Raw genomic sequence first — 13,866 nt, 5'->3', positions numbered from 1 at the left:
CAATAAACTGAATTATACCACTCCAGTTCTCACAAATAATGTTTGAATAGGTTACATGATATAAATGGATATGCACAGAACCAGCAATTAAATTCTGCTTGGTTGATTTTCATTAAAGAAAATTGCATTTGGAACCAAACTGGTGCAACCCTAATAGTATTAACACTGAGCAGTTTATCCTTGTAAGGCTAAAGGCAGATAGCAATGAAAAAAATGTTTTGGGACAAACTTGTGCTAGTAATTCAGCAGAAGACTTCACCAATTTCCACCATGAAAATAAGACTTAAATCACTTAATAACTTTGGCACTTAATCACCAAAAAGGGTGATTGAACACTAGAAAGTAAAGACTGGTAGTGGTAGTGAAATGTGTGGGAGTGTTTCCTTGGCATACACTTGAACTCCAAATTCAACTGAGCATCATTTGATTGCCACAATGCTCCCTTTATGACTAGATATAGTTTTTTATATTGTCACTTCCAGCAGGATAATGTACCGTCCCATAAAGCATGCTTTGTCTCAAAATGGTTCCATGAACGTGACAGTGACTTAGTTTACTCCAAATGCCTGCACAGTCTCAAGGTATCAATCTAATAGAGCACTTTGGAAGTTTGCAGCAGAAATATGTGCATGAGAAATTTGCAGGGAACATGACATTATCAGGTCAGCACTAGTCAAAGTCTCTATAAAATGTTTCCTGCACCTTGTTTAATCAATGCACTGAAGGATTTGGGGTTCAACCTTGTACTAGATAAGTGTACCCCCAAAAACTGTCCACTAAGTGTTCATATGTTATACATGGCAATGCAAGAGGATAACAAGTTTGATGCTTGACATATCAGCACCTGAAGTTGAATTTTTAGCTTACCCAGTAGCAGCAGCCATTACACATCCACCTTGTGCTGGTGTGGCTTCTACACAACATCCCTGATTGTCATGGCTCATCCCAAAATTATGTCCAATTTCATGGGCCATGGTGGCTGCTGCTCCAATTGGTTCCTCTGAATGATCCTATTGAAAAGAGAAAGGCTAGGTCAGAGCAAAAAATATTTCTAAAGAAAGGTTTTAATATTTTATTGAAAAGCCTACATTTCAGGTGGCATTATTTATTGTTCTAAGTGTTCCTCAACTGGTTTAAGTGGGATTGAGATATTATTATTTATGGATCAACTTATTATTATTACATTTCTGTCCCTATAAAAGCAAACAGGAATTCAAATAGAATGAATTAAAAAAAATGACAGTATGGTAACTTTGGACAGGCTTTGCAAAAGAGCTAACTTTAGTAAACCAAATACTGAAGATTAAAAAACTTTGAAAATGAAATTTTCCTTAAGCCAATATTTTCAATTAAGATCTGTCAGTGGTTAATAAGTGAGAAAATTCCCTAATGCACCATTTTTGTTTTGGTTTATGATTTGGCAGACAAAACATAACTTTAACTCCCTTAAGCGATGTAATTATTTATGTACAAATATGTCCGCCTAATGCCTGATTTGGCCTCAGGAAGTGAATATAAAAATGATTAAAGGTTATTAGTTATAGTAAGCCAAATCTTATAGCTTCTCATATTGACGTTTCTAGATTCAATTTCATAAGCAGCTGAGGCCTGCCACAGCAGCATTTAGTAAGGCTGGTTCTGGACCACAGTCTCCTACATAGTGTGTACAGTGACATAAAAATAATAAAAATACTAAAAGAAAAATTCAAGTGGGTAAATATTTATGTACCTAATCCATCAAGTGATCTACTTAATTTAGCAAATGCAGGGTCAGCCTTTTTATGCCCACTCTATAGAATATTCTGCCCAAATTCTTGCTTCATTACTAGAAAAATGTGAAACTCATTGACCCTAGAAGGTTTCTTAAAGGTTTCCTTCTTGAACCATTTCAGTTTCTTTCTTAAGGTTTTGTATGTTATGTTAAAGTTTAGTACATTGTTAGCCTTTATCTAGAGCAAAGACAAACACTTGAACAGTTCATTGAATGAATTTTGTAATTGGACAAAATATGTGTGAGAGTATTCCATGAAGAATTTTTTTTCCTTTTTTGGTTTATTTTGGCCTTGTGCCACATACTGTCAATGGCTTTAGTCTGAATGTAGAGGAACAAACTGTTACAGAAAATAGATGGATATTTTATCAAGAAGACATAAAAAAGCAAATGCTGTGCTGATAAAGAGGTCATGAGAGTCCACAGACTGTGTTGGAAAGACCAGAGGCAAGGCAAGAGCAAGCCTGCGCATTACTTAATATAACTTGTTTATACCCCAATGTTCAGTTTTACTGCATGTGTTTGGAAGATGAGAAGTTTTTGTTCTTAAAGGAATAATGCACAATCACAGGGGGAGCTCAAAAATTTTGAATAAAAGGTCCTGCATGTGGAAATAGAATATACTCTATATATATATACTGTATATATACAGGGCTCCAGACAGAAAAAAAAATTGGGAGCCATTGGCTCCTAAACCCAAAATATTTAGGAGCCAACTGCTTTTTTTGGGAGCCATAATCTCTACCGCATGCCAAATGTGAAATAAACAAATAATATTTACTTGTATTGTTTGTTTGTTTCTTCGGTCTACTTCACACTGCCTTTCCTTTCTCCTATCTGAGCTATTTGATCTACCTAGTAGTGTCCTCCGCAAGGTCTTATAGATAATAATAACAGAAGAATAAATGACACATAAATGTGAACATTGCAAATGTTACTAATGAGCAATACTTCAAGTCCAGAGTCTTATACACAACATGTGTAAGGAACACTACAGATACATACACTGAAAATGTCTTACATATAATAACACAAGAATTAACACAATAACAAACATTATAAACAATCATTTCTGAAATAATCATTTCGCAATGAGTGTACAAATATAAAGAAATTAATTACTCTTCAAGTTCACTGTCACTAACCATTACAATGTCAGCATCATTAGGCCAGCCAGTATACTTTGGTCTGCACTTTTTTTTGCTGACGGACAACCAGCGCTTTACACTGGGCTCTGGGTCAAAAAGTTCAAGTGTAGGGCCCTCTGTACTGATCCTTACCAAGTCTTCCAGTGTTTCTACACTTAGGGAGTTGGACACTTTTGATTTCCTTCTGTTTTGTTCTGAAAATCCTCACTCACACTGAGCTGCAGATATCTCAAGCACCAGCACTATTTCGACTAAGTGAAGCAGATTTTAAAAATCTGTACAGAACGGCTCCTTGCTCAGCATCACTGTCCATAGGTCACCGTGAGTCTTATCCATACACTGTCCCTTCACTGATATTTTCAACATTAGCCATTCCTTCTGCACAGCTGTGGCATCACAGCCATTGTTTGATAAGAGCTCCCTGTACCATTTAACAAGTGTGTCTATCTCACACTTGCCATAGCTATCAATGTCCTCTGGCCATGCATCATGACAAAACACTGAAAATGACTTGATGATTTCTGATCCCTTTGAATGTCCATGCTGTGTAACACTTGACATCATGTTTGCAAGCCTGATCTCCAATTCTTTAACAGTAATGTCAACTGTTTTTTTCAATTGCGGCCTTTAGATCAGTTCTGAATGTGGCCTGATTTTGGAGGCCTTTCAATTTAACATTTTGGAAGGTTATGACTGTGTGGCTACTTGCAGCCCTCTCACTCCTGCTTGTTGATGGCCCTTCCTGTTGCACTGAACCTTCAGGCTGAGAACCTATGTGCTGTAAGAATTCCTGCAGCTTCCCTTCTCTCAAAGCATTTTCCTTCAATCCTTTAATTGTTACCACACAGCCCACAATTGCAGCAACTGCCTGAGGAAGTATATAAGAATTTTTTTTGAAGTGTAAGGCTCAGATTTGAGACCTCTGAAAAAAGGTCATGTAAAATGTGACAAAAGGCAACGAAAGACAGGCTTTCCATTTGCTGAACAATGTGTTTGGCTCTTCCCTTTATGTCTATGTTTTTGGACATGACTGCAAGGTGCTCCATATGGTGATGCACAGCAGTGTACTGCCTCTGACCTGTTGCATAGTTTGAATGGAGAAAAACTGAGAGTGCCCGATAAATGTGTGCCAACCAGCGGTGAGTTTTTACTGCTGATGAGTACTGTGCATCCTAACTCTGCTTCTATAGCCTTCAGCTTCCACTTGCTTTTGGGACTGAAATGATACGTTTTCCACACTAGTTGTAGAAGGTCATACACTTTTTCAATCATTGGCACTGACCTTTGTGTGTTAAGCATTGCCAGTTCCAGCCGATGGGGTAGACAGTGGAAAGACAGAGCATGTTCACCTATCTCTTTTCTGAAAAGTGCCCCTATTTCCCCCTGTTGCACCCATGTTCACGCTTGCACCATCTGCTCCAAAAGCACTCATTTTATGTACCCACCAATTTGGGTTGGTTGGGTCGGCATTCTGAAGCAGTGATTTAATGGTGTTTTGAATCCCTTCTGCATGACCATAATCAATCTCAGCCAAACCTACTAGATGAGTCTTAGGTGTTCCATCAGATACATACCTACAGTATGTGATGACATTGTCTTTCCCTGAGACATCTGTTCCACAATTAGTTATAACAGAGATGTAGTTTACCTTTAAAGCTTCTTCCAGCACATTACTTTTTAATTCATCTGCAATGCAACCTACAAACTCTGCACATGCTGTATTATTATCATATGCTTTTGACACATCCATGCCATTCTTCTTCATCAGCAGAATTAGAGATTTAAACTTTGTGAATGGTATTTCTTCCAGTACAATCATATATGCGGCATTGAATTTTATTTTTAATTCTTTCATCTCATTTTCTGTCACTTTCTCACAAGCACGTTGCACTGCCTTTGCTATGGGGGTGTCACGGGGAGCAGACCTAGCGATCACACAGTCTCTGGCATTCTTGTGTTTCTTACTCTCGCCATGCTTTTTCCGTTTCCTTTTTAAAATGGCTTGTACCACAAATTAATTCTGTTTTACCAGCAATTTCTTGTCCGGCTTGTGCACAAAAGCTGCAGTACATCTTTGCCTTGTCATACCGTAACCAAGCGATGTCCTTTAACCAAGCCGCTTTAAACTGTCTTCCAGGCATCGGAGCCGCGGGCGCAAAATACTTTGCTAACGGGACGGAGTTGTCATCCTTTAATAACTGTACATTTCCAGACGCCTGTGGCTGTACCTCAGATAACCCACTGACTGAAGTATCTTCGGTTCGTTCAGAAGTAGACAAGGCAGGATTTGGACGAGTGGGCATTGAGAAAAAGTCTGAAGTTTTTCGTTTGGCCATTTTGCGTGTTACATGGAAACTTAGAACATTTCGTGTGTTACGTGGAAAGTTAGGACCGAATTCGAGGAGTAGTCATTGCCCGATTCTTTTCTATTTCAGATCCCTATCCGCAGCAGTTAGCGAGATGACGTTTGAAGCAGAGTGGGCGTGTCAGATGATGCCTCGCTTCAGTTTGGCTTTAATCACGTGATAGTGTAATAGGAAAGGCAGACGCGGGCTGAGAGTGTTCGCACATAATTAAAAGCCGTTTCTGCTGCTTTAAATTTAAAACTTTTCTTAGATTGAGAGAGAGAGTCGCCACCGGCGACTGAAATGAAAAAACTAGTCGCAAAATAAAAAATCAAGTCGCACTGGCGACCATTTTAGTTGCCATCTGGAGCCCTGTATAGAATAGAGCTTTAGGGAACTGGTTTCTATTCCAGATTTTTGTCTTCGTTTTGCGTTTTTGTTTTTTTTCTGATTGCAGTTTTAATTGTGACAGATCATGTAGTTTTGAGAAGTAGGATAGTGCAGTATAACCCGGCAAGTCACCCATCAACATTTAAGTACGTTTGCCCATATTGTTATTACTCTAGCATGTCTAGGACCTCTTGCTTAAATAGTTGTTTAAAAACGCTGGAGATTCTATAATGGAGTAGAGATTATAATGTGTATTTCTAATTTGGGCTGAACACAACGATTGGGTTAGAAGGCAGAGTTAAGTCATTTACTGAGTTAAAAACGGAGTTTTTTTGCTGTCCACAAGTTTCTGTAGAGATACATACTGCTATGCATCAAGTTTTAGTAAAAAGGGGGAACCTGTTTTGGAACAATGATAGGAATTCTTGAGTCCATACTAATTTAATTTCTTTGCTGACAGTGATAGCCATTTTCCACAGTAATTATATATCTTTCTCTCTACGATTCTCTCTTTCTTATTAAATGTTCAGAATATAATAAGTAAAGAAAACTTTTTGGTAGGGATGAGTAGTTAGAACAAAACCAATCCAGTCTCTGGATGCAAGCAGTGCATTCATTATATTGCTCTTACAAATGCTGAAATACAGCAACAAAATGAAGCATAAAAGAGTAAGAAAATGAATAAAGTGCAAGAGGCTATTCATATCATAAGTGACAGCATAGCAAGAAATGAGTTAAGAATTAATTGTACATCATTATATCACATTAGTATTGTGTGGTATTTTACACTTGGGGCATAGTTAAGGACCAACTGACTTTTTTGATTTTGCATACAATATGCTTTTGTCACCATAATGATACATTGCAACTTCTTATTTTGCATGAAACGTTATCACAATATGAAAAAGAAAACCTAAAAAAGATTTTTGGAATTGCATGTTACTGCAAAGCAACATGGGAGGAAGTCTAGACAATGGGGAAAAAAATAATATAATGTAAAATTAGTTACTAAGAGAGAAATGTTATTCTCGACTTTACAAACATGAGGAATATAATTATTTAAGTGTTCAGTTTTCAATCAATTGAAATCTTCTCATAGTCTGTTTTAAACATTTATAATGTACTTAAATTTGTGGGAAAATGATAATTATTTCTAAAAATGTAAAGGTAAAAGAAGCCAGCATATTGAACACATTTCTATGATCTTGGCTTCAGGTAAAATGTTTTCTTTGCAAGAATTATTTTAAGGGGGCAGCAATGTAGCATAGTGGTTAGCACTTCTTGCTAACGTCTAAATATTCCAGGGTTTATATCCCAACCCTAGGCAGAGTCTAAACTGGCCTGGAGTATTTCTGTAAGCTTATGCTGATGATACAGTCTCTTTTACTGTGACTACAAAATTATATTCTGTTCTGTCAATGAACGGTTTACAGTTACACCAGAGGTACAGAGGTGCATATGCACAAAGGGATCCTACTATGAACATAAAGAGCAGCAGCGTCCAGCTCACAGCTTCTTAGGTAAAGTTGTCTGCTTTCATACTGTTTACCATTTGAAGATAAAGGATATATGGTAACTAAAAACAAAAAAGTGGGTCTTCGGTATAGTTCAGAAATCATCAAGACACTTGTTGCAGCTGAGTTCTTTAAGTTAAACAGTAAATGAAGTACACAAGGTCAGTGATGAAAATTAAAGAAATGAGTATCGCGTGCAAAAAAATAGGAAGCACTTCTTCTCACAATAGGTAATGGCAATCTGAAACAAAGTGTCAAGTCATGTAGCTGAAGTAGAAACGTTCACTTTATCAAAAATATATGGCTGAGCCTAAAGTTAAAGGGGAATTAATGGTTTTTATAGATGTATAATGTAATAAAATTAAAATAAATACAATAACAATCAGTTAATTCTGTTAGGTTGACTGATGTCAAGGGGGGCATGATATCCTGTTCTACCAAGCATTCAATTGTAGGCTGAAGACTTTTTCAGAAATGCGATTTTATCCCTAATCTCTGACCCTAATTTTTGTGTACTAAATGCTTTGACTTAATGAATCAGTCATTCTTAAAGTATAGTCAACAGAGTGGTCAGGAATGTGAAAGTTATTGTATTGTGTATTTATTTGCTTATTTGTAACTATTAAGTTGCTTTCCAACCTTACAACAGGCAAGGAGAATTCCACCTGACTTTCCTGTGGACTATAATAACTGTTATGTCTACTTCTTCCTGTTCATTCACTTATAATAATCATTCTGTGTCTCAGTATCACAATGTCATAAAGTGTGTCTTCCATCCAAACATTGCGTGAAACTATTTTTTTTAAATCCAGCTTGAAGTCAGCCTGGTAAATGCATTTTCTTAATTTCATCAGGCCTGTAATGTACACTCACCTAAAGGATTATTAGGAACACCTGTTCAATTTGTCATTAATGCAATTATCTAATCAACCAATCACATGGCAGTTGCTTCAATGCATTTAGGGGTGTGGTCCTGGTCAAGACAATCTCCTGAACTCCAAACTGAATGTCAGAATGGGAAAGAAAGGTGATTTAAGCAATTTTGAGAGTGGCATGGTTGTTGGTGCCAGACAGGCCGGTCTGAGTATTTCACAATCTGCTCAGTTACTGGGATTTTCACGCACAATCATTTCTAGGGTTTACAAAGAATGGTGTGAAAAGGGAAAAACATCCAGTATGCGGCAGTCCTGTGGGCAAAAATGCCTTGTTGATGCTAGAGGTCAGAGGAGAATGGGCCGACTGATTCAAGCTGATAGAAGAGCAACTTTGACTGAAATTACCACTCGTTACAACCGAGGTATGCAGCAAAGCATTTGTGAAGCCACAACACGCACAACCTTGAGGCGGATGGGCTACAACAGCAGAAGACCCCACTGGGTACCACTCATCTCCGCTACAAATAGGAAAAAGAGACTACAATTTGCACAAGCTCACCAAAATTGGACAGTTGAAGACTGGAAAAATGTTGCCTGGTCTGATGAGTCTCGATTTCTGTTGAGACATTCAAATGGTAGAGTCAGAATTTGGCATAAACAGAATGAGAACATGGATCCATCATGCCTTGTTACCACTATGCAGGCTGGTGGTGGTGGTGTAATAGTGTGGGGGATGTTTTCTTGGCACACTTTAGGCCCCTTAGTGCCAATTGGGCATTGTTTAAATGCCATGGGCTACCTGAGCATTGTTTCTGACCATGTCCATCCCTTCATGACCACCATGTACCCATCCTCTGATGGCTACTTCCAGCAGGATAATGCACCATGTCACAAAGCTCGAATCATTTCAAATTGATTTCTTGAACATGACAATGAGTTCACTGTACTAAAATGGCCCCTGCAGTCACCAGATCTCAACCCAATAGAGCATCTTTGGGATGTGGTGGAACGGGAGCTTCGTGCCCTGGATGTGCATCCCACAAATCTCCATCAACTGCAAGATGCTATCCTATCAATATGGGCCAACATTTGTAAAGAATGCTTTCAGCACCTTGTTGAATCAATGGCATGTAGAATTAAGGCAGTTCTGAAGGCGAAAGGCGGTCAAACACCGTATTAGTATGGTGTTCCTAATAATCCTTTAGGTGAGTGTATATCACTTCAGCAGCACCATTATGGTTAGTCTGAACATTGTTAACAGTATACTCAAGACCGTGGGTATTTATGTGTTTTGGAACATTAAAATACAAATCCCGAAACGCTGGATGTGAATGTTACCATTGTCGCTTGAAATACTGTACATATAGTAAACTAAATATAGCAGTTGTAATGCAATGTAAACTAAAAAGTGATTGCTGGGTTGTGGTCCACCAAATTCTTGACTTTTGCTTAAAGTGGTCCTTGGTCTAAAACACTTTTGAGAATCGTGGAAATACGTTGTTGCCTTTCCAGTTGTATTGGTTATATTGTATTTTTATGTTTATTATTTTCCATGTCTTTTAATGCTTTGTTTAACCCACATTAAATGAAAATGGGAGAATTAGTTTGACTAGTCCATTTTGAATGAATATTGGTATTGGGATGTGTATGTGATTCATAGTAAACATGTTCCTGCCTTCTACCATAAAGTTAAATTAGGCAAGTTCAGAGAGTGATGGATGGGTGACTGAATTAATTGCTTTTGGACTTAATATTATTGACAGTTAGTATTTACAATAAAACCTGTAAATCCTGTTTTCTATAACTTCCTTCATGTAATCTTAAAGTTCTAAATATAAAAAAAGTTGAATGCATAGAACAGAAACAGAAAAAAAAAAACATAATAAAGTAGAAGGCCAGGCAAATGAAAAGCAAACATGGTTCAGGGTTGGAAACCAACCCTCTAGACTTGGCAAGACCTTTTACTTCTTTTGCCTCTCAGCAGCAGAATGCCTTATGACCGCTATGGAGGCTTGATTCCCTCTAATCCAGAATCTTTGATGTTGAGTGGGAGAATAAGCCTCAGGCAGATTTATCAAGTATGCAAGAACAAGGCCGTTCCGTGCTTTCGCTATGAGGATTTTGAAGTCAGTATTGTACTTGAGGGTGGTCAGTGTAATGAGTGCAGAGCTTTTGAGCCGATGCAGCTGAGCTTTGTGGACCCAATAACAATCTGAGTAGTAATGCCAACGAAAAGTGCCCTGCAGTAATCAAATCGTACATGACACTGAACCGTGCAGCATTTATCATACTGCGTTCAAATTAGCAGAGAAAAACAATCAAAGGCAGCGTGGTAGGAGTTTATAACAAATAAAGAAAGAGTGCCAGCAGTGGAGGAAAAATTATGTGATTAAAATAACCCAGTGATTATACTTTCCAAACAATTATGGAGCATCGTGTGGTTAACGTTACTTCACAGCTGCCAGGCATGGCAGCTGTCATTAACAGGGAAGAGCAGAGTTGTTGGCAGAGGCTGCACTTCATTAGGCACACTACAGTAACAGCCCTGCCAAGGTCTCACATCTGGGTTCAGACAAGCAGTAAAGTTTTCTACACATTTTTACTTTCGTATTCATTTCATTTTCACTTGTTAAAGATATTTTGGCTCAGGATCTCAACTCTATGAGATTCAAGCCTCTGTACTGTGTGTTTTTGTAGATGAGCCTCTAATGACATGGTTTGACCAAAACAAGTGAGTGGACTGGTGCAAGAAATTCCAAGATTTGGGGTGGTTGTGGATACTTTTCAGTTTCTTTAGGGTTATAAGTGGTGTTGTGAAAGTTGCTACAAATAATTCAAGAAAATCCAAATGTTCAATGGATAATGTGTTAGGGCACCAGGATCTAGGAAAGGAAATGTGCATTTCATACACTACTTACAGTAGCTGACCTTCGAGACAACCTCTTGGTGACCTTCTGCGGACTCACTAGGGCGGAGTAATCCAAGTAGTTGATTGAATGTGCATTGTTCAGTTTTTCTCATGTCAATTGAACTGCATAAAGGAACGTTATTAGGAAAAGACCACCTGAGCATGGCATTGGCACAGACAGGAAAGAGGCTCAGGTGGCAGCAGGAGCAGTTATTGAAGTTAAAACAGAGCTAGAAGCTGGGAGGAGTCTGTGGGATCTTGGGAATTGACCAGACAGGCCAGCTGCCTCAGTTTATGAGCAGAGGAGTGCAAATTAAATTAATTTAATCTTACTGTGGCTTTTGTCTTGTTTGTGTCCTTGTCCATTATAGACACAGTTCTTCAAAAGGCCTGCATCTGTCTGTGTTCACTGGGAGTAGGGTGCGTTATTTTGCTTTTAAATGACCACTAGATGGTGCATGTGTTCCTACATAATGTACTCTCTAACTGTCATGTCAGACATTTTATTTGAAACACTGGTGTAAAAACGTATATTGTACACTGTGACATCAGTTCTAATAAATTCTCTTTTAATTAGCAGAATCCAGTCTGTGCTGGAAATGGATCAGGGTGCTTTTTCACCAATTTAAAAACATTGTAATGTTTGTGTTTTTTCTTGTTTTGTTTTGTTGTTTGTAATTTTGAGAACAGATTTATGAATTGAAATACATCTTCCAGTTAAAAATCTTTAGAAACTGGGAACATTTTAAATTTCTTCAGCAGGCTCAGTAAATACATTGACAACATTCCTCTTGGAAAGTTACCATTCTCCATATAAAATTCAGTTCTGTTTTTTTCCAAGTTGTAAATCTTTAAGCATAAAAAGACTGTACTCCTTATCCCATTAGATGTGCTGTGTGACAATAATATTAGACTAAAAGGTTCAGAGCATTAAAAAACCAAAAGAACACTGGACTTTTAAGTTAGTGTTTTTATTGTGCCATATCATTTCCTAAAGAGAAGTCTGCATGATTGGCCTTAAAGCCTTTAAATGTGCATTGCTATATTTAGGGTGATTAGAAGGGATGCGTAGTGTGTAGCAAATATAATCTAACTAGGACATCGCTGTGACTTAGGCATTAACTGGTTATAAAGACACATTTTTTTTGCTGTTTGCACATATTTACGTAGACTTGGTCTGCGTTTCTGCATATTTTATAGTTATTTTGTCACAATGGTTAATGCCTGCGTGCTGTCTTTTCAGAATTCCATGACCTCGACTGAACACTTGCCTGTGTTTTTATTCTTTCCAGAGACTCTTATTCTGAGAGTGTGGAGCCTTTCTATGTCTTGTTTCAAGAAATGAGATCAGCAATAAATGTGTGTTACCTGTAAGTGCTATTTTTCCTCTTTTGTTCAAGTATTTTGTTATTTACAGCCTCTTTTAAGTGGTATGTTGGAAAGTTTTTGGTCTATCACTAGGCTACAAAATAAGGGAACCATTTTGTCAGGGAGTGTTAGCCTCTTGCAAAATACAAGATGCTTTTGAGAGGTAATATCCTGATATCATGTATCAGTTGTAAAATAGCACAAAAAAATCTGTAAAACTATTTCTAAATTCTAGATAAGGTTAATCATCATGACAGATTACTTGTAGAGCACCTCAAATCACTTACTTGATTGACTTCTTGAAGTAGGCATTATGCCACAATTGATAGATTTGAAAAGAAAATTGTAAGATCGAGCAATAGACAGAGCGACAGGTACTGAATGAAAGGCAATACATAAAATAGACAGACAGACTTGAAAGGTCTGATGAATTCTGAAATAAACAATGAACCATTTATGCAAGATAACTTAGGAATTATGTTTATTTTTTATGATACATGATCTCATAGCAAGTAATAATTCCAAATTATATTTTCTAAAAATCTCTTTTTTTTATACAAAGAAAGCCGACCTTTTCTTCCCTTTGATTGAAAATCAGAGCACATTATAAATAAACAAACAAATATATATTTACCACATTGATGCCACCCGAATTCTCATGGCTGCACATCCCCTCAAGAGGTGCCATGCCTATGGTAGTACCTTTAAAAGTTACACCCCTACAATAAAAAAAATCAGAAAGAATAGTTTTCAAAGAAGAGACTGATGTTTCTGTTCACCGATATAAAGCTATTAAAGGGATGTGTCAGTGTACATGTGCAAAAGAATATGTAAATATTACTTTCACATTGAAAAAACAGAAAAGAAGCTATACAGCTGTGAAGTTCTGCCTTTTGAGCCTCATTTTTTAATGTGGAAATAACGTTTACTTTCTTAGGGTAAAATATAGGTAACTGCCTTTTTATTTTAAATGATCAGATTCAATAAAAATAAAAATGCAGAATTGAGTTGCTATACCACTCTTGTAGAATATGCTTAGAAATGATAAAAACAGCATAGAAATCCTATTGCAGAATAAGTATGGGATTTCAAAAACCAATCACCAGATGGCAGTGTTTATATAGATGAGCATTTATTAAGCTGAATTAAATTGAGATTGTGTAAAATTTACGTTACTGGTCATTACTCTTCTAACAATAGGATTCTGTTTAATAGACACATGCCAGCATATTCTTAAAGCATGAAATGAAATCATCATGAATTCTGATATTGGTACAGTTATGAAATGATGCAGAACAGTAGGGGAATGAAACAAACAAAATACTTCGGATAAAACCACTTTTACAAAACTATGTTTACCTTTTGGTGATTTAGTTCTAATTCTAGGTCTCAAAACTTTTGGGGATCAAAACCTATTCTCTTTCCTTTTAATTCTTCAGCCGAGACTCTTACAATGAAAAGCTGTCTTATACAATTCTGATTAATTTTTTGTTGTCTGATTCCTTTGTGAATAATGTGTTGTGATGTTCTCAAACATATATATAGAA

At 37.1% G+C, this 13,866-nt stretch overlaps 1 protein-coding gene across 2 annotated transcripts in view; it reads right to left on the bottom strand.

Annotated features, from left to right (window-relative positions):
• The window catches only part of adam19a (ADAM metallopeptidase domain 19a), a 685,152-nt gene that overhangs the window by 69,540 nt on the left and 601,746 nt on the right, over positions 1–13,866 (bottom strand). For both annotated transcript variants that reach the window (XM_039751867.1, XM_039751868.1), the window contains exons 10-11: positions 12,954–13,038; positions 868–1,010 (exon numbers count right to left, since the gene is read on the bottom strand). In XM_039751867.1, coding sequence (XP_039607801.1) covers positions 868–1,010; positions 12,954–13,038 — 228 coding nt within the window. The remainder of the gene's footprint in view (positions 1–867; positions 1,011–12,953; positions 13,039–13,866) is intronic.

The sequence above is a fragment of the Polypterus senegalus genome, chromosome 4, assembly GCF_016835505.1.
Source record: "Polypterus senegalus isolate Bchr_013 chromosome 4, ASM1683550v1, whole genome shotgun sequence".
NCBI classification, from domain to species: domain Eukaryota; kingdom Metazoa; phylum Chordata; class Cladistia; order Polypteriformes; family Polypteridae; genus Polypterus; species Polypterus senegalus.
This window is presented reverse-complemented; position numbering and strand designations above follow the sequence as displayed.